We start from the raw sequence: 23,471 nt of genomic DNA on the forward strand, positions 1-23,471 counted from the left end.
TCATTACACCTAACTAGTCTGGGTTAATTATTATAAGCAAATTTTTGTGTTCGGACAAACATAAATATATTAGGTTGAAATAATTTAAATTCATAAATAAAATTCATTAAACAACATAACATATTAATGGTTAAAATCCTTTAACCAACAAATATTGACTTTAGTTTCGCACCTAAATAAGCTATCAATACTTGGCTTATAGTGGTAGAAAATAATATTCATAGTCTGCATCATAAATAAAATAATATGTTAAAAGGTATAATATTTTACCATAAAATAAAATTTTAAAGACGTATGAAAATAAAGAAGTATGAGAATATTTGGTTTAAAGTTATTGGAATTCAGGAATATTAAATTAATTATTGTAAAAAAAAAGTCTACAGAAACAATATATATACAAACGATGACAAAACATGATATGAATGAAAAGCGAGCAGAAATATTAGGGATTGCTGCATTTTAGAGGGAATTTGTTAGGTTAAATTGATGCGCTGCATTTTAGATGGAATTTGTTAGGTTAAATTGCTGCTAACCTAATACAGCATTATAGAGGGAAATTATTAGATTAAGTTACTGCAGACCTAATAAAATTAAAAAATAGGCAAGAGGATATGAATGAAATTGGTGCGATGCATTTTTTAGATGGAATTTGTTAGGTTAAATAATTGCAAACCTAATAAAGCAAATGAGCGGGAAAAAATTAGGTTAAATTGCTGCATACCTAACAAAATGAATAAATAAGGAAAAATTAAGTTAAATTGCTGCAGACGTAACAAAATTAATAAATAAGGATAAGTGTAGAAAAAAAAGGTAAGAGGATAGAATGAAATTGGTGCGATGCATTTTAGATGAAATTTGTTAGGTTAAATAATTGCAAACCTAGCGGGAAAAATTAAGTTAAATTGCTGCAGACGTAACAAAATTAATAAACAAGGATATCCCAAAATTTGAATGCAGATCCTAAAACAAAAATTTATGTACGATTAAAACTGAAATAAAATATGAATTTATTTATTTTCTTGCAGAAATCAATTTTCCTCTTTTCATCACCAAAATACCTTTTTTTCTTAACTTCACACTTTACCATTACCGTCAAAATAATCTTTTCCCAGTTTTTTTTGTCCTTGTTTGTTGGGGGTGATCGTAAAGATAGTAAGTTGTGAATCTGTTATGGAAGTGAGTCCATCTCTTCAAATGATATAATTTCTTATGAAGATCCATCATCTTTTACCTTTGGACAAAAAAGATCTTTTTTAAAAGCTCGTCATTACTCAGCAAACAAATAGAAGAAGAATAAGTTATTGGAATTTAATTGATCACTCAACAAACAAATAGAGGAAGAATAAGTTATTGGAATTTAATTGATCGAGGGAACAACAAAAAAGAATAAAAGCCATATAAATAAATATAATATGTATTTAGTTTTTTACAACGATTTTGATAGAAACATCCGGCGTTCCTTAGTTTTTTTACAACGATTTTGATCAGTAAGAAAGATTGTTAATCCCGACGATTATATTAACAGGGCGTTGAAGGTCGAAGCCACAAACCCACCGTTGAAGATCCAAGACCCACTGTTGAAGATCCAAGACCCACTGTTGAAGATCCAAGATCTATGCATATACTATGCTCCAGCAGAAGTACACACAAAGACAAAAAGATGTGATGTACAGAGTGGTGGTGTGCGATTCAACCCCTGTTCAGTGTTTTTGCCTCCACCTTCAACAACCTGAGGAGGTGAAGACTTGCTGTGTAACGGTTTATATACTCCCATGATCTGCCAAAACAGAACAAAACCATCCATGTTATATGCAGATTGAGTAAAACTCCAATTTGATAACTATGCACACTTTTAATAAAGTGATTGGCCATTTGTTGATAAGTTCCTATTTGACGACAAAGAACCCGAACTCAACACGAAAAAATAAATAAGCTAAAATTATTATCTGCATCTCAAAACTTTTATAATGGAAGGAATTGAAAGCTATATAAACCAGCGCGCTAACAGGATCTAACTACACAACACAGATTTCACATCCTCTCTTTTAGGGGTTTTCATTTTCTAAAAAAAAAAAAAAAATAGAAAACAGATCTTCAAAAAATTCACCAACAAAGAATATTAACATAAGTAAAGGGGGGGACTTAAACATGAATAAAAACTAGCATCAAATTTTGTTGTTAAAAATCTAGTAGAAATGAAACGAACGTTAACTTTAAATTACTGATTGCACGAAAATAAAATGGAGAAATGTTAAACCTCTTGGAGTTTGGCGATGGCTGAGGATTTCTTCTCGGTGTTTCCTTTGCGAACGGCTTCGAGAGCGTACTCTACTGAGAGATGACCATCGGGAGAGAATGTTGTGACCGCTTTGTCGGACCTGGAATTCATTGTTATTCTTCTTCAGATTCGACCACAAATGCAAGTTTTATATCTTTCTCTGCCTCTCCTTTCAGTCACTACAATGAAAAGAGGAATGTGAAACCTGATGTATAAATAGGGGTGATCGAATTAGGGTTAGAGTTTGAGGTTACCAGAATGGGCCTTTGGTAAGCCCATCACTGAATTGATGGAAGAAAATGAAGATTGCTCTTTAGGCCCCCTAAAAATACGAAATTAACCTTTACTTTAAAATATCAGAGGCACCGGTAGATACATTCCGGTAGTTCATTTTAACTTTCTATATTTGCATCTCCGGTATGTACCTACCGGATGCACATTTTTTTCATTTTCACAATTAGCACATACGGTCCTTATATTCAATGTTGACTGAATAACCTCCATATATGCGACTGCAAATGCAAGTAATAACCAGCCACAAACTCTCTAAATCATCAACCTCAATAACACTCCAAGCAACCTCTTTATTTGATCCTCTTTTCTTCATCATTTGTTTAACATCCTCCATATCAGACCAACTTCTTTCAGTGTCATACATATATCTCAACATCACATAATCTCCAGCATCTTCCTTTTCCATTTTCACCGCCTCTTTCGATCAGAACTCTTTCAGCCCTCGAAATGTATTCGAAGTAACAACAAGCAAATAGAAACGAAGTCAATATTATTCTGTTAGCATTGTAAGGCATGGCTTGAATCAAATTCTCAGCCTCGTTCAAGCATCCAACCCTTTCTAAAAGATCAATCATACAACCATAATGCTCAATCTTAGGCACAATTTCAAATCTCTCCATAGATTTTAAGCATCTTCTTTCTTCTTCTCCAAACCACAATGGTTGCAAGCAGGTAACACACTAGTCATAGTTATCTCATTTGGTTCAAACCATTCCTGTAAAATCACCGCAAACACCTCCAACACTTCCTTCGAACATCCATTGACTCCGCAGCAGGGGCGAAGCTATGCCTCCACCATGAGGTAGCTTTGGCTACCCCACATCATATTTTTTTTATTTGAAAATTTTAGTACATTGTGTAATTGGCTACCCCAATAATATATATTTAGCTACCGCAAATAAGTTTATTTGCAAAAACTAGTATAAAAGGAAACTCAAAATATATCCACTTGTTTGATAGATGTATTTCATCTTATTTTTACACTTTTAAATAGCTACAAATAAGTTTTATTAACAATAAAAATTGTCAAAACAACATATAAAATATACTTTATTTACTTTTTTTAAATTTAGCCCCCTCATAAAAAAATGGCTAGCTTCGCCGCTGCTCCGCAGTGTCCACAACATTCATATTAGCCTCAGCAGTGGTTTTCTCCAATTGAGAAGTTGATAAGTTTAGCAGCATTAGGTATGGTTACACTGTGCAAGAAAGGGAAATGTTTTTGCCATTTTCCAGTGATGATAGGTGACAATTATTAATGTCATGATGCCTAACTATGTGGCTAAGTATGTGAATGAATTAATAGATATCACGTCTTTGGCTAGCTTATGTATGGTATGTGTATAAGTAAGCAAATATCTAAATAAAGGGGAATAAAAAAGTGAAAATGGATTGTGTTGTGTGACACGTGGTGGAAGGTAAGACATGAGTCATGAATATTGTAGATTTTGTAACACAACACGTTCGGACGTTGTCACTATGGCAGAGTCTATTGGTGGCGTAACACATTTTGCATACATATTAACCAGTGCATCACAAACATGAACATAACCATCGCTGGATCCTTTGAACAAACCCAAGAATCCAACCACCCAAATCCAATGCACTCAAACTAGCAACAGCATGAATAATTTTGTATTTATATACGGTATTTAATTGTGAAAATGTAAAAATGTGCATCCGGTAGGTACATACCGGAGGTAAAAAATCCAATGTTAAAATGAACTATCGGATTGTATCTACCGGAGTCTCTATTTAAAAGGCTAATTTCGTATTTTTAGGGGCCTAAAGAGCAATCTTCGAAGAAAATTGTTTTTCTGACATAGAATACTTCCTATTGACACAAGTAAATGACGATTTTAACCTCAGCGGCAGTTAACAGCCGCTGGTTAATACGCCGGCAGTTAACAACCGCTGGAGGCTTCAAGCGGCAGTTAACTCCCGCTACGTGCGTTCTAGGATGCAACGTCCTTTTCACCATACAACCTCTTTTTCTTCATTCATTCAACACATATTTTCCACATTCAACCTATTTTCTTTCAACATTCAACCTTTTTTTTTACATTCAACCTCTTTTTCCATCATTCAACCTCTTTTTCCATCATTCATTCAACCTTTTTTTTTCAACATTCAACCTGTTTTTTCTACATTTTTCCCCTATAAAAACCCTCACATTCTCACATTTCCTCACATTCTCTCCTCCTTACTCTCATTTCCTAGCATTCTCTCCTCTTTACTCTTTCTTTTACAAAATGTTTGTTTGTCATAGTCCAGTACTCAAAGAAACTCAACCAGAACTTTTACCGAATAAAATAAAGTTACTTGTTCATTGGTTATATATTCAAGTAAGCCTCTTTGAATTAGTTTTACCCCAGGATTTAGGGTTTAGGGTTTATGGTTTGTGGTTTTTTTCCTTTGTTTTAACCCAAGCGGTAGTTAAATGTATTATTAAACAACAAGAGTGCAAATGTGAGGAACAACACGAATTGCAGCATGAACCTTCTTGTAAAGCTCCTCAAGGCCATCTGCCTCGATTCCTTTCTTAATGTACTCACTAAAGTGAGTCTGGTATTTCTCAGGCTCATCCTCAGTCAATAAATGTACGCCGAAGATGACTCAACCTATTAAGGAATAAATGTACGACGAAGATGACTCCACCTATTAAGGAATAAATGTACGACGAAGATGTTATTTTTAATGTTATTGGTACGACGAAGCAGATTTAGTTTTACCCCATTGTAAATGTATTATTATATTAATAAAATGTGATTTTATATATATTACTTGTGTTCCTTTATTTTAGTTTTTATTTGCATTTATTTATATGAAATACAACTAATTAAAATTAATTAAAATTAATTAAATCTAACGTGAATCCAACTAATTAAAATTATGTATTCGAATAAAAACTAATTAAATCTAACGTGAATTCAAATTCCGTATCTTCAAATCATATCGAAAAGTAAATAAATAAGATAATTATTACATTACAACTCACTTTTACATGATTGTTTCCAAATATAATTATGTACCTTCCAACTGCAACAACTATCTTACCACTGAATGGGGCAAATTCAAACTTGCTAAGCTGTAGGACTCCAGCATACGATCAGCATCTCGAATGATGGTATTCAAGTGCCAATGAAATGAGATCCATTCCTTGACACTTGAATACCATCGTTCAAGATGCTCATCGAATGTTGGAGTCATGTTGATTAACAAGTTGAATTGCCCCATCCAGTGTAAGACAATTGTTGTAGTTGGAATGTGCATTCCAACTACAACAAATGTCTTACCTCTGAAATAGGGTAAATTCAAACTGGCCAAACAACATGACTCAAGCATTTCGCTCGACATTCATGCTTTCCTTTGAAAAGAATAAATTTTTGTTAGGCTTGCTTTAGATGATGGTATCCAAGTGCCAATGAAATGAGGTCCATTCCTTGACACCTAATACCTTGATCTAAATCGGCCTAACAAGAATTTAATCTTTTCAATTGAAAAACATGAAGGCCGAGCGAAATGCTTGAGTCCTCGCCGTTTGGCAAGTTTGAATTACCCCATTTCAGAGGTGAGACAAATGTTGTAGTTGAAATGCACCTTACCCTAACTAATGACGATCTTCTGGCGGAATCAAGCTGTTGATGATATCTTCAGTTGATCTCAGCAACGTCAACTGCATATCGATCCACTGGAACATGCTGTGCTCCCAAAACATGTTGTCCTAAAAAATTTATAAAATTCGAATTTTTTTTATAAATTCAAGCAATATAAATTCATTATAATAGGTATTCATAATATATGTTAATAGCATTTCATATCTACAACATAACTATATTAAAAACAAATATTCAAAATTTAATAATTAAACAACAACTAAAATTATAAACATATAAACACATATACTAACTAAAATGTATGACAATAGCATAAGTGATAACTTACTTGTGATTTAGTGGAAGAAATTTTGGATGATTTGGTAGAGTTTTTTTAGAGAGAGTGAAATTTTGAGAGAAAAAATGGTGATGGTGATGATGGAGTTAGTGTCTGGATTATGGCTATTGCCTTGAATATATCACGAACACAACGGTAGTTAACTGCCGTTGGGGGTAAAAGCGTCATTTACTTGTGTCAATAGGAAGTATTCCTTGTCAAAAAAGCAATTTTCTTGATGGAACGAACAAGCAGCTCATTAATAAATATTTTACTTTTCTTCTTCTTTTTTTCTTTCTAAAATACTTTTTAAAATAAATAAAACTCTCATTTTATTTATAGATTATATCTTTCTTTCATAATACATTTACATTTAAATTGAAGCTTATTACACAAAATTATTAAACACGTGATGTTAAACATATGGTGCAAGAAGATGGAGGAGAAAAGAGGTTGGGGTAATGTTTGTTTTATTTCTAAGGTGGAGAAGACTTTGATGGTCAACCTTACAATCAGACATATCAACGCAAATGATGATGCAAATAATACTAGAGTAACATTTTTGTATAAAAAGTCAACGGTGAAACCACACTATAGAAGAATAGAGGAGAGAATGTGAGATGCAATGATAATTTACGAAAGATTGGTGGGCATCTGTAGGTGAGATTTGGTGAGGGGATGTTGCACAGAGTGTAAGGGTATGTTTGTTTCTAAGGAAAGAAAGTGGGGAGGAGAGAAAGATGAGGGAAATAAACATTTTCCCTTGTTTGGAACACACTAAAAAGGTGAAGGAAGGAAAGATTTTAGTGGGGCCCACTTGAAAAAACTTTCCCCGCTCAAGTGTTCAGAATGCTTGAGGAAACACCAATATTTGAATGAAAAGTCCAAAGTAGCCCATGTTGTTTATATTTTTTCACTTGTCTCTTTCTTTCTTTTTTTTTCTTTCAAATTATGGCTTTGTTTTTTTTTTTTTTGTTATCTTACAATTGCACTAATACACACAACTAGCTGGAGATTCTTTTTTACATTGAAACAGTAGACGTGTGTGTCTATTATATATATATATATATAGGGGATGTTTCAAGTGAGAGGACTTTTATTGTGATAGATGAGAGGCTTTAATCATGACCCTTTGATTAATCTTTATTGTGGTCATTAGTTTCAATAACTGCAGCTGAACATTCATCCTCTTCATCCTCTCTCCTGCGACTTTTCCTTTCTCAGTTAGAAGAATCCGCTTGCATCTTCTCTCTTGCTTTTATTTTTTCAAATCTGACTTTCCCAACATTAAACCTCACTCTTCATCTCTGATCTTCCTTCAAAGACCATCGTTTCTCAAAAAGATAGTTTTCCCCAAAATAAAATTTAAATTCAAATCAATTAATCAACTTTAGTTTCTTAAAGAAGGTCTAATCATTCTAGAGATAAAAACATGAAGAGAAATCAAGTTTAATAGAATTTACAAGAAAGAAAAAAAAATAGCTTATCAATATTAAGAAAAACAGGATCCAATCGGCAATCGAACAACACGACAATCGGCAGCAGCGAAACTAAGGTCAGCGGCGACAACAACAAAATCGGAATTCCGTTACGGCGGCGGTTAATGGAAGTGCATCGACCTTTCCAATTCCTCTGAAGCAACAATACTGGGTTATGGTCTTATGGAGGAGAGTTGAGTTCTGCCAATCAATGTGTGTCTAGTTACGACTTGATTTTTGATTTTGCAAGAATTTGCAGATGTTGTGAATATGAAGAGTTAAGATGTATAATCAGTACAAACAATGATCAATATCTGGAGAAAAAAAATGAAGCAACAAAGTGGTTTAAAAAAACAAAAACAAACAAAAACAAGTGTGTAGCGAGAAAGAAGATGAAAGACCAGGACATGCTTTTTTTAATGACAACCGTTGATTTTAATCTAATTTAATCTAATGGTTAACATTTACTCCTCCCATCTCTCATTTTAAGAAGTCCTCTCATTTGATATGACCTATATATATATATATAATTTCATCTTAAGGGTATTTTCGTCAATTATTAAATATAGATATTTCTTTCCTTCAACTTTCTACTTCACTTTCTCTTATACCAAACAAATAAAACAATCCCCTCACTTTCTACTCTTTTTCTTTCCTCATATCATCTTTCCTTTCTCTATCTTTCCCTTCACTTTCATTCCCCATCCAAACACACCCTAAGAGTGCATTAATAAAGAATGATGATTTAATGAGTCATAGGCTAGTGTGTCCCACTGTGTTACAACCTGCTTTTCAGCGGGCTAAACTGGATGGGTGAACTATAGGAGGTGTGTAACATCCCAGACTGCTTACAGGATTGCCGACTAACCCCACAAACCAACACGAGTCTTTTCAGCATGCTTTGTCCTCACTCACATGCTTACCGGGAAACTTCCCGGTAGGTCACCCATCCTAGTACTACTCCAAGCCAAGCACGCTTAACTGTGGAGTTCCTATGGATTGAGCTCCCAAAAAGAAGATGCATCTTGTTGATATGGGTAGTACCTAACAATTCTTATAAGCCTTCCTTCAACCATGTAGTCCCATACCTACACGGCCTCCGGATCCCTCTCATTCCGATGTGTTTCGGTTCCTACTATTGTCGTGGGGGTCCCTTGCGGCTTAAACCGTTCCCCTTAGGTCGGGAACCTTTCGTATCCACCTAGCGGGATATCGAAAGCCACGACGTGGGTGTTACATGCCCACCAGCTTCCGCCTGGTTCGTCCCCGAACCACACCGTACTGGGAGAGGTCTGCTCTGATACCAAGTGTAACATCCCAGACTGCTTACAGGATTGCCGACTAACCCCACAAACCAACACGAGTCTTTTCAGCATGCTTTGTCCTCACTCACATGCTTACCGGGAAACTTCCCGGTAGGTCACCCATCCTAGTACTACTCCAAGCCAAGCACGCTTAACTGTGGAGTTCCTATGGATTGAGCTCCCAAAAAGAAGATGCATCTTGTTGATATGGGTAGTACCTAACAATTCTTATAAGCCTTCCTTCAACCATGTAGTCCCATACCTACACGGCCTCCGGATCCCTCTCATTCCGATGTGTTTCGGTTCCTACTATTGTCGTGGGGGTCCCTTGCGGCTTAAACCGTTCCCCTTAGGTCGGGAACCTTTCGTATCCACCTAGCGGGATATCGAAAGCCACGACGTGGGTGTTACAAGGTGGGCCAAAAATCTCAGCTTAGTCTTTCAAAAAGAAAATTGTTTTTTTGACAATGAATATTTCCTATTGATACAAGTAAATGACGTTAATGGCCCTAGCGGTAGTTAACTACCGTTGGTAGAACCCCCGACAGTTAATTGCCGCTAGGTCAGCGGTTGTTAACAACCGTTGCATTTTCCCCCCAAAACCAGTTAACCCCTAGCTCCTATTCACTCATCACCTTACCTCACCATTACCCAAACTCAAAAAATCCTCATTTCAAAAATGTTGTGTCAAAATCTTGGTTCTAAATCGTTGCTGATCGATTGCTAGGACGTTTCTTCTCGTTATCTTTGCATTAACTTAATTTAATTCATATGGTTATGATATCATGTTGTTTTTCATTGTTTTTATGTTTGTTTGTTTGATTGAATCATATAGATTGAGTATGATCTAGTAATAAATATAAGCAAAAGATTAATCACGATTTTTGCAATGAAAAGTGTTGAAGAAGTTAAAGAAGCAATTTGAATGGTTGATGGTAACAGTAAAGAGGCAATTTGAACTGTTGATGGTTATAGGCAATGATTCATGTTTCTAATGGTTCATTACATCTCTATGCTTTTAATCTATCATTTTGTTTTGTATTTGTTTGAATGAATTTTCGACAACTTTTAAATTTCTCACAATACACACTTTGATGATTAGGCAATAGATATATATATATATATATATATATATATATATATATATATATATATATATATATATATATATATGCATCTATGAAGCTTTAAAATATGAAACATCTTCGTAGATTTTTTTTTTATCAGGTAGTCTAGTGGTTAGAATTCACCATTTTTAAGGTGAATAAGTGGGGTGTCCGGGATTCGAACCCCGACCCCTGCATATAATAATGTATGTCCTTGCCAACTGAGCTATGTTCACGGGGACCATGCGTCATAGATTTAAAACTGAAACAATTTGAACTACTTCAACGTGGAACTAACTTAGAAAATTAAAAATATAAAACATGGCAGTCCTTATGTTAATTGTTATTTAAAATAGGGTTAATTATAGTTTTTTTCTCTTATAAATATATCAACTTTTGGTTTTAGTTTCTCTAAAAAAATTATTGACTTTTAGTCCTCGAAAGTTTTTTATCTTGACATTTGATCTCTCTTTTTAAGTAAATTCAAATGTAGAATTTATATTTTTGAACAGAATTTTGCAGAATGATTTATAATATTATAAGAATCACTCGCAAAAAATTAGATTTTTAACAAAAAAAAAATGAATTGAATATAAATTTTTATATGTTTAATTTGCGGTTAAAAATTCATGTTTAATTCATGCTTTTTTAAAAAATTCTAATTTTTTTTAGGAGAGATTTTTAAAATATTCTACACATTTTTGCATAGTTTTATTAAATAAATACAAACGCTACACATAAGTTGACTTAAAAATAGGGATCAAAAGTGGTGATTAAATTTTTGGCTTAAAAACACTTTTCACCCTTAACTTTCAAAATGTAGCGATTTTGGTCCCTATTAAAAAATGAACACCAAAGTTCCTTCTCATGTTTAGCCCCTTTTGCAATACTAATCTTTTTTCTATAATTTTTACCAAGTCAACGCATGCGTTGCAGCTCACTTGAATGTGCAGTATGCCACGTGTGTAATTACTAATTTTAAAAATAAATAAATGAAAAAAACACATAAAACTTATAAATCTTCATCCCGAAACAAAATTCATGCCAACAACAACCCCATTATCAAGATAAGCTCTCAAACCCACTTGGGTTGGTCTAGTGGTATTGGTTTGACATCTGAGAATGTGCTCCTCCTTAAAGTCTCATGTTCGATTGTCCTAGTGGGCTAATTTTAGCTTCGTTCAAAGAAAGAAAAAAAAATTGATAAGCTCCTAAACCGAGTGAAGTATTCAACTCGAAATCTACATCTCGCTCAAACATCATGCGCTTCATTGGCAGGAACTCATTGGTTCCATAATTGATATCGTTCCTTTCCAATGACCCGGAATCAAGTCGATTTGGCCTAAAACGTTTTAGTGCATCACAACTTTCATAAATTCATGCCAAACACCATAACTTTCAAAAATTATGAAATTATTAACTCTAAAGTAACTAATCAATCTTTGAATCAAAAGAAGAGGGTAAATTACACTAACCTCCCTTAAGGTATGTTTAAATGACACTCACCTCCCCTCTATTTTTCAACCATGCAGAAACCTCCCCTACTTAATTTTCAACGTGACAAACACATCCCTTCTAGCTTAACACTGTTTGTCTCTGTTAAAATATAGTCTGGGTCCATTCACAATAGATGCATCCTGTACTTTTGAAATGATCTCTTGACCACAAGCACTTGATGTCAAAGCCATTGACATTGCTTGAAAAGTAGCAGAACATATCCTATATTATGCTAGCTACTTCAAATTATGTTAAATACTTAAACTATCGAGTACACACCTTAACAGAAAAGTGAGAGACAATGCAAAAATATAAAAATGAAGAATTAACAAGATGAAAAAAAAACTTGTTAACAAAGTGGCCAAAGAAATGAAGGAAATTCAAAGGCAAATTATAGAATCTCGTTCAAAGAATTTGGGAAAAAAATGCCAACAGCTAGGAAACAACACAGCACACCATTCCTGTCACTCACACACACAAATACACCCACACCATGCATACTCCTTTGTCTCTCTCCCTCTCCGCAAAAGAAGTCACCGACTCACCACCACCAACCTCTAATGAAGAAGAAAAAGAAACAAAGGAATGTAAAATGAATTGAAGGAATTGGTGGGAACAAGAATGTAGCTGCCAATAAAATCAAAATTCATATTACCCTAAAGGCGCAGCGCCGGAAAGGGTCGTAGAAACAGAGTGCAGCAATGTTGCACAGCAGTTCGACCCTTTACAAAATGAGCAACAAAATTTAATCAGCTAATTCCTTGGACCCTTTAGAAACAGAGTGTAAAATGAATTGATTCCTTGGATTAGCTAGGAACTCAGGAAGCAAAGCGTAGAATTGTGATTTTCTAATTGACAGTACTTTAACGGTGTTAACTTAAAGGGGAGGTGAATGTTTTTTATAAAATAGAGGGGGTGTTAGTGTTGTTTAGTGAAACCTCAAGGGAGGTTAATGCAATTTACCCAAAGAAGAACAAAAAGAAACTTTCAGAAAAACAAAGTTGCATAAACCCAGAAAAACAATTATTTTTTTTAATCAAAAGAAGAATACGCTTTAGTAAAGAAGAATTCCATTATTATGAACCATAATGAATGATAATAACCATGGTACCAATGTTTTAAATAACTGTGGTGGTCACAGTCGCGGTCGCCTTAAGTTTGTCGCGATTTCGATTGTAACATATGTTGCGATATAGATTGCGGTCGTCACGGTGTGAATAATACTTTTTTTGAGAGAAAGTGTAACAATAATATGAAGAATAGTCTAGTATATATAATTAGCGAATTTCTACGATACACTCGTAAATTATGGTGTATTGGTACTCTTGTTCCAAATCTATAAATTAACTATTATTTTTATGAAATAAAGAGCTATTTGTTGATATTTATATTTTAAAAAAGAGTTTAATTAGAATACTCTGACAGTCTAACGTTACTTTACACTATCAATCAATTAAAATAATTCTTTAAAACACATCAACTAAGTGTTTAAAAAGGAAAAAATAAAATAAAATCTATACTAATAACTACTAGAGTTTAATTAGAATACTCTGACAGTGTAAAACAACTTTACACTGTCAGCCAATTAAAATCACTCTTTAAAACATGTCAGCCTAAATTTAAAAATAAAAATCAAGTCGAATCTAGCATAATAATTGTCATAACTCTGTTTAATTTATTTTTTTTACAGCTTTGATATAATCTAATTTTGATCTTCAGAAGCTACTTCCTCCTTTCATCTTTCATACCAAGTTTTCATGGTGGATACAACGTTACGGGCTTCTAAATTTGATTTAGGACAACCGTTTTTTTTTTTTTTTTTAATTTTGTAGGATCATTGTTAAAACAATAGATAAGAAGTAGTATATAAGAGTGTGAGAGCATGAAAAAATGTAATCTAGATTCACAAATTTTTGAGTTGATGTTGTGAATCTAGATTCAAAATGACAACATGCTTAAAAGACCCGTTATCTACCACCAACGCCACATCATGTTGGTGTCCATCACATGGTTTTCAAAGTTGCTGATTAATCTTTTAGTTCATTTCATCCAGTTATAGACAAAACCCTCCATGAGCATAATAAAAATGCCCTTTTCTCCCTCAAATTTATTTAACCTCTCATGATCTCCTCTACAAGCTACGCACATATAGATAACCAAACCCAAGGCATCCCCGATTAAGGCTTGTATTGAACCTCAAACCACATCATTGGTATTAAATTTCTAACTACATGCTTAAGAGATCAATTATTTACCACCAACCCCACACTTATGAAGCACGCACACGGACACTGGATACGACACAGACACGTTGGAAAAAATGACAATTCAATATAATAACATGTGTCGTATCATACTGGTGTCAGACACTGACACGCCTTTGATCAGAAGTGTTGGTGCAACAGAGCCCCACACCATCTTAGCGTCCAACAATTTTTTATGTTGCTAATACTTCTTTTAGTTCATTTCTCTCCGATTATACACAAAACCCAAGAAAAACATAATCAAAATGACATTATTTTCCCCTAAATTTCTTTTTCCTCTCATAATCTCATCTACAAGCTACACACATACCAATTACCAAACCCGGTATCCCTGATCAGGGCTCGAACCTCTAACCACATGCTTAACATAACAATTGTCTACAACCAGCGCCATACCACGTTAGTATCCACCATGAAAACTTGGTTTGAAAGATGAAAGGAGGAAGTAGCTTCTGAAGATCAAAATGAGATTATATCAAAGCTGTAAAAAAGTAAATTAAACATAGAGTTATGACAATTATTATGCTAGATTCGACTTGATTTTTTTTTAAATTTAGGCTGACATGTTTTAAAGAGTGATTTTAATTGGCTGACAGTGTAAAGTTGTTTTACACTATCAACCAATTAAAATAATTCTTTGATAGAAATCATACTAAAAAACACTAAAGATAAAAATGGGTTTGATAGAAACACTAAAAGTGCCGATCAAACCTCCACAATACACCCAAAAACTAAAAAACGAAGTGAGAAACAAAATTACAAATTCCATAGCATTGCTTTATCTACACCAAAAATAAAACAGGCAAGGAAAAAAGGAGTGAAAATAGGTTTTATATGTAACAAAAGAAGGGCGAGATTAAGAAAATGTTATTGATAGACTTTGCTTGAATACCATTTCCATTTTTATCTCCATCATCCACCACTTTTTATACACAATAGATAAATTGAAGAAAACAAACATTAACACACGAATAAAAAGGTTTATGCAGGAAATTTTATGAATGTGGTGTAAATTACTCATTAAACAAGGACAAGCCTTGCAGTTGGTGGTTTCATTGCATTACCCGTTAAACAAATACATAAGCTTGTTATAGAAGTGTGATAAGTGGATTTTAGGAGGGCTTACGGTAGTTTGGTAAAACATAGGCAAGTCTGAAACAAAAGAGATGGACTTTCAAAAGTAATTCACCAAGTATCAAGTGAAATTTCCGAAAGGTAATTTACACAACATTCATCTTTGTTAGAAATAACCATCACTTAATTTTTATCATAGAAATCAACATTATTTCCTACAAAGCAGTATTAGTTTGATGAATGAAGAAATTGAAATTCATTTTTGTCATGATGATCTATAGAGTTCTCATTTTGATATATAGCAAATGCTTTCTTGCTTTTATATTTGGTTTGGGGAGGTAACTGATAGCTATGTAGACTAAGTTAGCCACTCCTAAAAATCAATAGATTGATAACCTAAACGAGGGCAGAAGACTTGGGTTTCAACTTAATTGGTAACACACGTAAAACTTGATTATATCACTAACAAAACCCTTAACTGATTATATCATTAATCAATAGAAAACTTCGATTTCAACTAAGCTAGCCATTCATCTTCGTATGTTTATATCATTAAATTGATCATTATCTGAAAAATCATGCACAACATGTCCTATAATATTTGGTTTGATCATGCAAATAATTATTCAAAACTAGTCTTATTGTTTACCAAAAACACCGGTAAACAACCTTTTACTTTATTAAAATTAGAGAAATGATTGTTGACACGACACCAACATGCACGACAACCAACACGAGTGATTAACAACCCTTTGGATATATGAAGGAAAGAACTAGATTAATTTTCCCTCTCTCACGTGTATTGTATGTGAAACACCCTTTATATGTCGTGTTTTCTCGTGGGCAATCGAAATTTGTGTCATATAACACCTCTCTTAATATTAATATTATAGAGACGTGAGAAAATAATAGTTTTTTTTTGTATGAATTGGGTATTCTTTGCGTACAACTGCATAAATTAATCATTTGAACTATGTAAGACTGCAACCACTGTTGCTTTTCTAGGGAAGAACTCGAACTCAAGACTTTTAACTAAACCGAAAAAAATCTCTTACCATCTCATCCAAAAACGACTCTTGAGTATAAAATAATATGTTTGACCGAAAATATAACATATATAAAATCAATATTATTTTTTAAGATGATATTTATTTTATGTTCTCTTGAAAAATGCTAACTTTTTTTTTGAATGAACTGCATATTTAACACTTCTAATTTTAACGATCAACCACTTAGTCCATTGTCAAAAAACATATAAAATCAATATTATGGAATATACTTTGTTGTAATTAGTTTTTGTTTAAAGAAAAACACGAGTGGAAGAGACTTGAATGAAGTCCATTAATTGAGAAGAAAAAGGCAAGTCGTAAATGCTTTCGTGCATATGGTGCAACAATCGTGTCGTGACATATAACATTAATCACTCCCAAGACAGAACCATGATTTATGTTGGAATGTGCAACACTTTATAACTGTAGGGAATAGATACACCGATAAACTTTATCAAAAAAAATTTAAGACAGTGTATTTCCAGCAAATAATAAATTTAATTGGTTGATGAGACATTTTTTTCAATTGATTCTTGATAAAATCTTTTTAGATAAATAACAATGGTCATAACTTTAATCCATAAAGAATGTTTTTTTTTTTTAAGGAATCATAAAGAATGTTGTTGTGATGAATTTCAACTTAATCTTCATCTTTAGACCCCTCCAAAAATAAAATAAAAAAATTCATCTTTAGAGGTATACATTTTCGTTAAAAATCTAGTCACTTCAAATCTTAAAAAGAAAAACTTAAAAATGTGTGTTATAATTATTTTTTTTAAGGGATGTGTTATAAATTTATTAAGATTCAAAATTAAAAATCATGATTATAATTTTTTAAAAAAACAATAATTTAAAAGTGAATACGATCCAACAAAATCTTTAAGATTTTTTCTTTCCACAATCCACTTGGAGTGATTTGTTTTAGTTTTCGTTTTCTTGTTTACTAAGCCACCAATTTGAATATAAATAAGATTGAAAACGTCGCTTCTTTCTCTTTCTATATTTTAACTCCAACATCCATCCCTAAGGGTTTGTTGAAATTTTTTACTCGAACATCGAAAAGTTTGTTGAAATCGAAAGAGATTAGAAGAATATCAAAATGTCTCGGTATGATAGAGCTATCACAGTTTTCTCTCCTGATGGTCATCTCTTCCAAGTAGAGTATGCTCTTGAAGCCGTTCGCAAAGGTAACGCCGCTGTTGGTGTTCGAGGTACAGACAACGTCGTTCTCTGCGTGGAGAAAAAATCCGCTGCCAAACTGCAAGACTCGAGGTTAGATTTCACACTTTTTAGTGTTACACCATGCAATAAATTCCATGCTAGGTTAATCTGGATTCTAGGGTTTAAAACTCGATGATCAAGAATTGAGGACACTTGCATCATAGTATATCTTACCTTTTTTTTTTTTTTTTTTTTTTTTATTTTTTAATTTTGAGAATGCTACGCTTTTATTATAAATTGTAACTTGAATCCTGTTGTATAATGCTCCGTTGCTCAACTAGAACTATAAGCAATTTTTTTCTTTTTCTTTCTTTCTTATACATCTGCTATATAGAAGTATATCCAACCAAACTGCTTATAATATATATAATATATGGATTTGGGTTTTTTTATAAACATTTTGCTTTTGTTTTGAAGATTGGTGAGGAAGATTGTTAGTTTGGATGATCATGTTGCTCTTGCTTGTGCTGGACTAAAAGCCGATGCTCGTGTCCTTATAAACCGGGCCCGAGTTGAATGCCAGAGTCATAGACTTACCGTTGAGGATCCTTGTACTGTGGAATACATAACCCGTTACATTGCAGGTCTTCAGCAAAAGTACACACAGAGTAGTGGTGTGCGGCCATTTGGGCTTTCGACGTTGATCGTTGGTTTTGATCCTTACACCGGGTCACCGTCTTTGTACCAAACCGACCCTTCCGGTACATTTTCGGCTTGGAAAGCTAACGCAACCGGAAGAAACTCAAGTTCAATCCGTGAGTTTCTAGAGAAGAACTATAAAGACACCTCTGGGCAAGAAACTGTCAAATTGGCTATCAGTTCGTTGCTTGAGGTGAGTTAATTTTTGTCTTCTTTAATGCTTTTGAAATAAATATATATGATACATATCATTCATTTATATAGCTTGTATGCTGCAACTTGTGCAAGATATTATTTTTTCTTGCTAGATGATATATAGGTGATGTCATTCTCCGCTCTTTCCATGTATCTGTCTTTTACTATTTTAAACGCTGAGTGTGACTTTGGATTTGGAACAACTTTTAAGAGTGTCTTCAGTTCTTTATGTTTTCACTTTGCAAAATAAATGCATGGGGACGGAATGACCTTAACATAATTATTTGACTGCATATTAGGATGATGTTGAGTCATGATATTATATTCATGTGCATTGAATAAGATTGAAGCACAAATCTTATCAAATGTATGTTTGTGTTAACATTTACCTGTCTTTAATCTATGAAAGTAATTTTGTTTTTTGCTACTGCATAATTATTTATATAATACTATTATAGGGTAGTATTTTCATTTGGTTTTTCCTACATGTAATTAGGTTGTTGAGAGTGGAGGGAAGAACATTGAAGTTGCTGTGATGACCAAGGAGAATGGTCTGCGTCAACTGGAGGAAGCTGAAATTGACGCCATTGTCGCTGAGATTGAAGCAGAGAAGGCAGCTGCTGAGGCTGCAAAGAAAGTTCCTCCCAAGGACACATGATTCTAGGTTTCTTTTGTTTTGTACAAGCATGATCCTTGTTAGGCTTTGTCTCTAACCGACGAGTCAAGCAACCCAAAGTAAAGTCACATCTTTGATCTTTTGTAATAAATTAAATTAGATTTGGTTATTCATTTCTTTAATTTTATGATACTTTACTTTGGATCATCTTCAAAATATTATTTAAGTACGAGAATCCATTGATTTTTTTTTTTTTGGTAGTGTTTTTAATCATTTTTTGGTAGTGTCGAGAATCCATTGATTATCCTACGCTATAATTTTGTTGAGATTAATACTAATAATTGTAACAAAAAATATCTACTGTGATCTTCTACTCAGATTAATTAGTTATTTTGGTTCAATTTTTTCTTTCTCTTAATTTCTAAGTTCTAACCTACGTACGAAAGTTATATCACCATAGGGATATAGAAGAAATCGTGAGACATGATTTTTTGACCCTCTATTTTCGAATGAATGTAAAGCTAGTAAAAAGCAGTCAGCAATTCTAAAGGCTAATAAGAATGAAGAGGACATCTTCTAAAAAGACACTTTTTTTGACAAATTATAAAAAGACACGTGGTATTACCCAGGATGTATTCATGAATTGACTTCTTAATAAAAACTCACATAGCCACTTACCCAAATGCTAATTATTGTGTGGTAACCCGTAATCTTGAATTCTGCTCTTTACTCAACACTTTTTGCTCGCTCTCAATTGAAAAGACCAAAATACTTCTGTGTGAGTTAACTCACGCAGAAACTCATTTCCAATCTGAAATTTCTCTTAAATCACCTAAATCCGAAATTCCGTCAACTTCAAATTAAACAACACTTCAATAACAATTAAGTTTTTATAATCATACACCATTTAGTGATTGAAGCGTACGGTATAATTGTTTTCTTTTGGGGGTAATAGCCAATTTGGTATCGGGATATGTAATGGTAACCATAATAGTTTTCAATGTATCAAAATTTTAAAATAGTCTATGATTGTACATACCGTTAGTCAAAATAGTCTCTAGTTATTTTCTGGCAATGAGTAAGTATTGATAGACTGATATGAAAATATTAACGGAACATTTTAACGCGAAGGACTATTTTGATTAAACGAGTGCACAATCAACGACTAATTTAAAATTTTGATACATTCAAAAACTATTGTGACGGCTCATTACACATTCAAAGACCAAAATAACTATTATCGTTTTACTTTTTATTTTTTTTAAGGATATTATCCCTTTTATTTTTGGTATTGTCGAGTTTACTTATCACATCTTGCTTGAGTTTTTTTTTTCTTCCCTTGTTAATTCCTTCTTTGATAGCCCATCACATATGATGCATGAGGTATCTTGGAGTGTTTATCCTTTCAAACGTGGCCATGAAGTACAAAGTCAATTGATGATCTTGAATAGGTTGATCAGCCCCTCCTCCTCTTTGAAAGAAGCAATTTGTGCAGAACTTAAGAAGCAGCCTGTGACAATCCTCCATTTTCGTCATTCTAGCCTTTGGATTTCCTTTCAGAAATAATCTTGTGTAACCTTCCAACAGGACATCTTCCTTGCTGACATCCCACTGAAATTTGCCTTTAGCAGAAACCTTGCAAGCTCTCGAAGTTGCTTTTTCAGTGATGGTTACTGGAATACCCATCACAGCTGATCTTATCTCCATATCCTTAAATGGTTTTAAACCCATTTCCTCTCTGGTCTTCCCCTTCAGACTAGAGTCTCTCTCTACAGCCTGATTCTCCTCTAATCTTGCAGCTTCTCAGTCGTAAACTTCAGCCCTAAGCCAGAAATCCTTGACCAAATTCTCATATGTTGGTCCATTCAACATACGGAAGTAACCATATATCTTTTGAGGTTTGAAGAACTTCTCCATGTCCACCTTGAATCTCTCAACTGAGGTGAAGTCCACTGGGTTCTCTATTTGAATCTTTAGAGATTCAACCGGTATGGACATGGTTTTTGGTTTGATTACTATCGCCGGTTCTGGAGCACCTTGTTGTTGTTGCATGCATGATGAAGATTCTGGATTCACTTGATTTGAGCTTGATGAGGCCATTGATGATGATGATGATTTTGAGTTCTAGGTTTAAAGATTGCGCTTACTTCGCAAGAACAGGTTTGAAAGATGAAGTGTTTGTTGTGAAGTGAGTAGTGTGTGAATTTGACAATGTGTTAAAAGTAAAAACGATTGCAATTCAGTAAAAGAGACAAACAAACATAACATTAATGACAATTGGGGGCGCGTGAAAGTACTTTCAAATCTTTTAAATCATCATTGCCCTTTTAAGTTATACATCAATACAAATAAGCCACGTCAGAAGTCCTCAGAAAAACTGCCAAGTTAGTGGGCCAGGAGTTACCATAAAAAGTAACTTCCAACGTTTCCACTAACTCTACTATTCAGAAGCACAAAATCCAGCTTCTGGACTTCAGATGCTGACGTCATCATCAGAAGCATATTTTCCTCAGAACCTCAATAAAGAGCTTCTGATGGACCAACACTTCTGAACAGACTTCAGAACCAAAAATCATATTCAGGAGCAAGCAAGCTTTAATCAGACACATAATGCATGTTCAAATTTTTCTTTATAAAATCAAATCTTTCAACAGTTAAAGGCTTAGTAAATATATCAGCCCATTGATTCTCAGTATCAATGAATTGTATATCTAAAATTCCTTTTTGAACATAGTCTCTGATAAAGTGGTGTTTGATTTCAATATGCTTAGCTCTTGAATGCAAAATTGGATTTTTAGACAAACAATTATCTGATAGTCTTCTAACTGATGTTTCATCCAAAGTAGTTGTGTACAACAACTTGCAGCTGAAATGTATTCTGCTTCTGCTGTAGACATAACAATAGTTGTTTGTCTTTTGCTAGCCCAGGATATCAGATTATCACCCAGAAATTGACAATTGCCACTGGTTGACTTTCTTTCAATTCTATCACCAGCATAATCAGCATCACAGAATCCAAATAGCTTATAATCTAAGGATTTCCTATAAAGGAGTCCAAGATTAGTTGTTCCCTTCAAATACTTGAAGATTCTCTTGACAGCAGTCAAATGAGATTCTCTAGAATCTGATTGGAATCTTGCACACAAGCATACACTGAATAAAATATCTGGCCTAGATGCAGTGAGGTATAACAAAGAATCAATCATACCTCTGTACAGCTTCTGATCTACTTTTGCTCCTTCATCTTCATTGCTTAAGGTGCATGTAGGATGCATTGGAGTATTCATCACTTTACAATCTTCAAGCTTGAACTTCTTCAGAGGCTCCTTTGTATACTTTGTTTGATGAACATAAACTCCATCTTTGCATTGATTGATTTGAATGCCCAGGAAGAACTTCAGCTCTCCCATCATGCTCATTTCAAATTCATCCTGCATTAACTTAGAAAATTCCTTGCAAAGAGATGCATTAGTAGAACCAAATATTATATCATCAACATATATTTGCACAACAAGAATATCTTTCACAAGAGTCCTTCTGAAGAGTGTTGTGTCAACCTGACCTCTTTTAAAATCATTTTTGATTAAGAAATTACTCAGTCTATCATACCAAGCTCTAGGAGCTTGTTTCAAGCCATATAGTAATTTCTTCAGTTTAAAAACATGGTCAGGATGCTTAAAATCCTCAAAACCAGGAGGTTGCTTGACAAACACTTCTTCTTCTATGACATCATTAAGAAATGCACTCTTGACATCCATTTGATATAATATTATGCCATGATTAACTACATATGAAAGAAGTAACCTGATTGCTTCCAATCTTGCAACTGGAGCAAATGTTTCAGTGTAATCAATGCCTTCTTGTTGACTATAACCTTGTGCAACAAGTCTTCCTTTGTTTCTTGTTACTTCTCCTTGCTCATTCAACTTGTTTCTGAATACCCATTTTGTTCCAATAATGTTCTTGTGCTGAGGTTTGGGTACCAGATCCCACACATCATTTCTTAGAAATTGATTCAACTTTTCTTGCATAGCTAAGATCCATCCATCATCTGAAAGTGCCTCATCAACTGTTGTAGGTTCAATCATTGATATCAGTCCAATCATTGAATCTTTTTTTCTGAAGTATGATCTTGTTCTTCTAGAACTATTTTTGTTTCCAATGATTATATCCTCAGGATGTGAAGACTTGTGCTTGAATGTGTTTCTGAGAGGATCTGCTTGATGTGAGCCATCTTGTGCTTCATCAGAAGCAGCTTCATCTTGAGCTTCTGATGTGGGTTCAGCTTCTGGACTATCTTCAGATTCAGCTATCTGACCAGATACAAAGAGCTTTAAAATTTTTGATTCTTTTTCAGATTGAATTTGTGTGCAGAAGTTACTGAATACATCATATGCTTGATCTTTACTTCTCAGGAATTTCACCCAAGTCCATCTGCTATAATCATCAACAATGACTAATCCATATTTACTTCCATATAAGGATGCAGTACTGACTGGTCCAAATAAATCAATATGGAGTAG

At 33.8% G+C, this 23,471-nt stretch overlaps 1 protein-coding gene and 1 long non-coding RNA gene across 2 annotated transcripts; one reads left to right on the top strand and one right to left on the bottom strand.

Moving 5' to 3' along the window:
• Nucleotides 1–1,332: 1,332 nt before the first annotated feature.
• Nucleotides 1,333–2,466, bottom strand: LOC146925108 (uncharacterized). Its single transcript, XR_015010395.1, has 2 exons — nt 2,258–2,466; nt 1,333–1,777 (listed from the first exon to the last, which is right to left on the bottom strand). It is a non-coding gene; the product is annotated as an uncharacterized LOC146925108 (long non-coding RNA).
• Nucleotides 2,467–17,312: 14,846 nt separating this feature from the next.
• LOC146925109 (proteasome subunit alpha type-7-like) lies at nt 17,313–19,071 on the top strand. The gene is made up of 3 exons (XM_085710988.1): nt 17,313–17,549; nt 17,916–18,330; nt 18,829–19,071. The coding sequence occupies exons 1-3, from the start codon at nt 17,377–17,379 to the stop codon at nt 18,988–18,990; spliced, it is 750 nt and encodes a 249-aa protein (XP_085567114.1). The 5' UTR covers nt 17,313–17,376; the 3' UTR covers nt 18,991–19,071.
• Nucleotides 19,072–23,471: the final 4,400 nt, after the last annotated feature.

Source organism: Medicago sativa, chromosome 5 (genome assembly GCF_051527215.1).
Source record: "Medicago sativa cultivar Bolivia chromosome 5, Bolivia_mono, whole genome shotgun sequence".
Lineage (NCBI taxonomy): Eukaryota > Viridiplantae > Streptophyta > Magnoliopsida > Fabales > Fabaceae > Medicago > Medicago sativa.

Excerpts from the sequence above, each read along its gene's own strand:
- LOC146925109 (XM_085710988.1), top strand. The coding sequence starts at position 17,377 with ATGTCTCGGTATGATAGAGCTATCACAGTTTTCTCTCCTGATGGTCAT. Across the intron at positions 17,550-17,915 it reads GCCAAACTGCAAGACTCGAG|ATTGGTGAGGAAGATTGTTA; the intron begins GTTAGATTTCAC and ends TTTGTTTTGAAG. Across the intron at positions 18,331-18,828 it reads CTATCAGTTCGTTGCTTGAG|GTTGTTGAGAGTGGAGGGAA; the intron begins GTGAGTTAATTT and ends ACATGTAATTAG.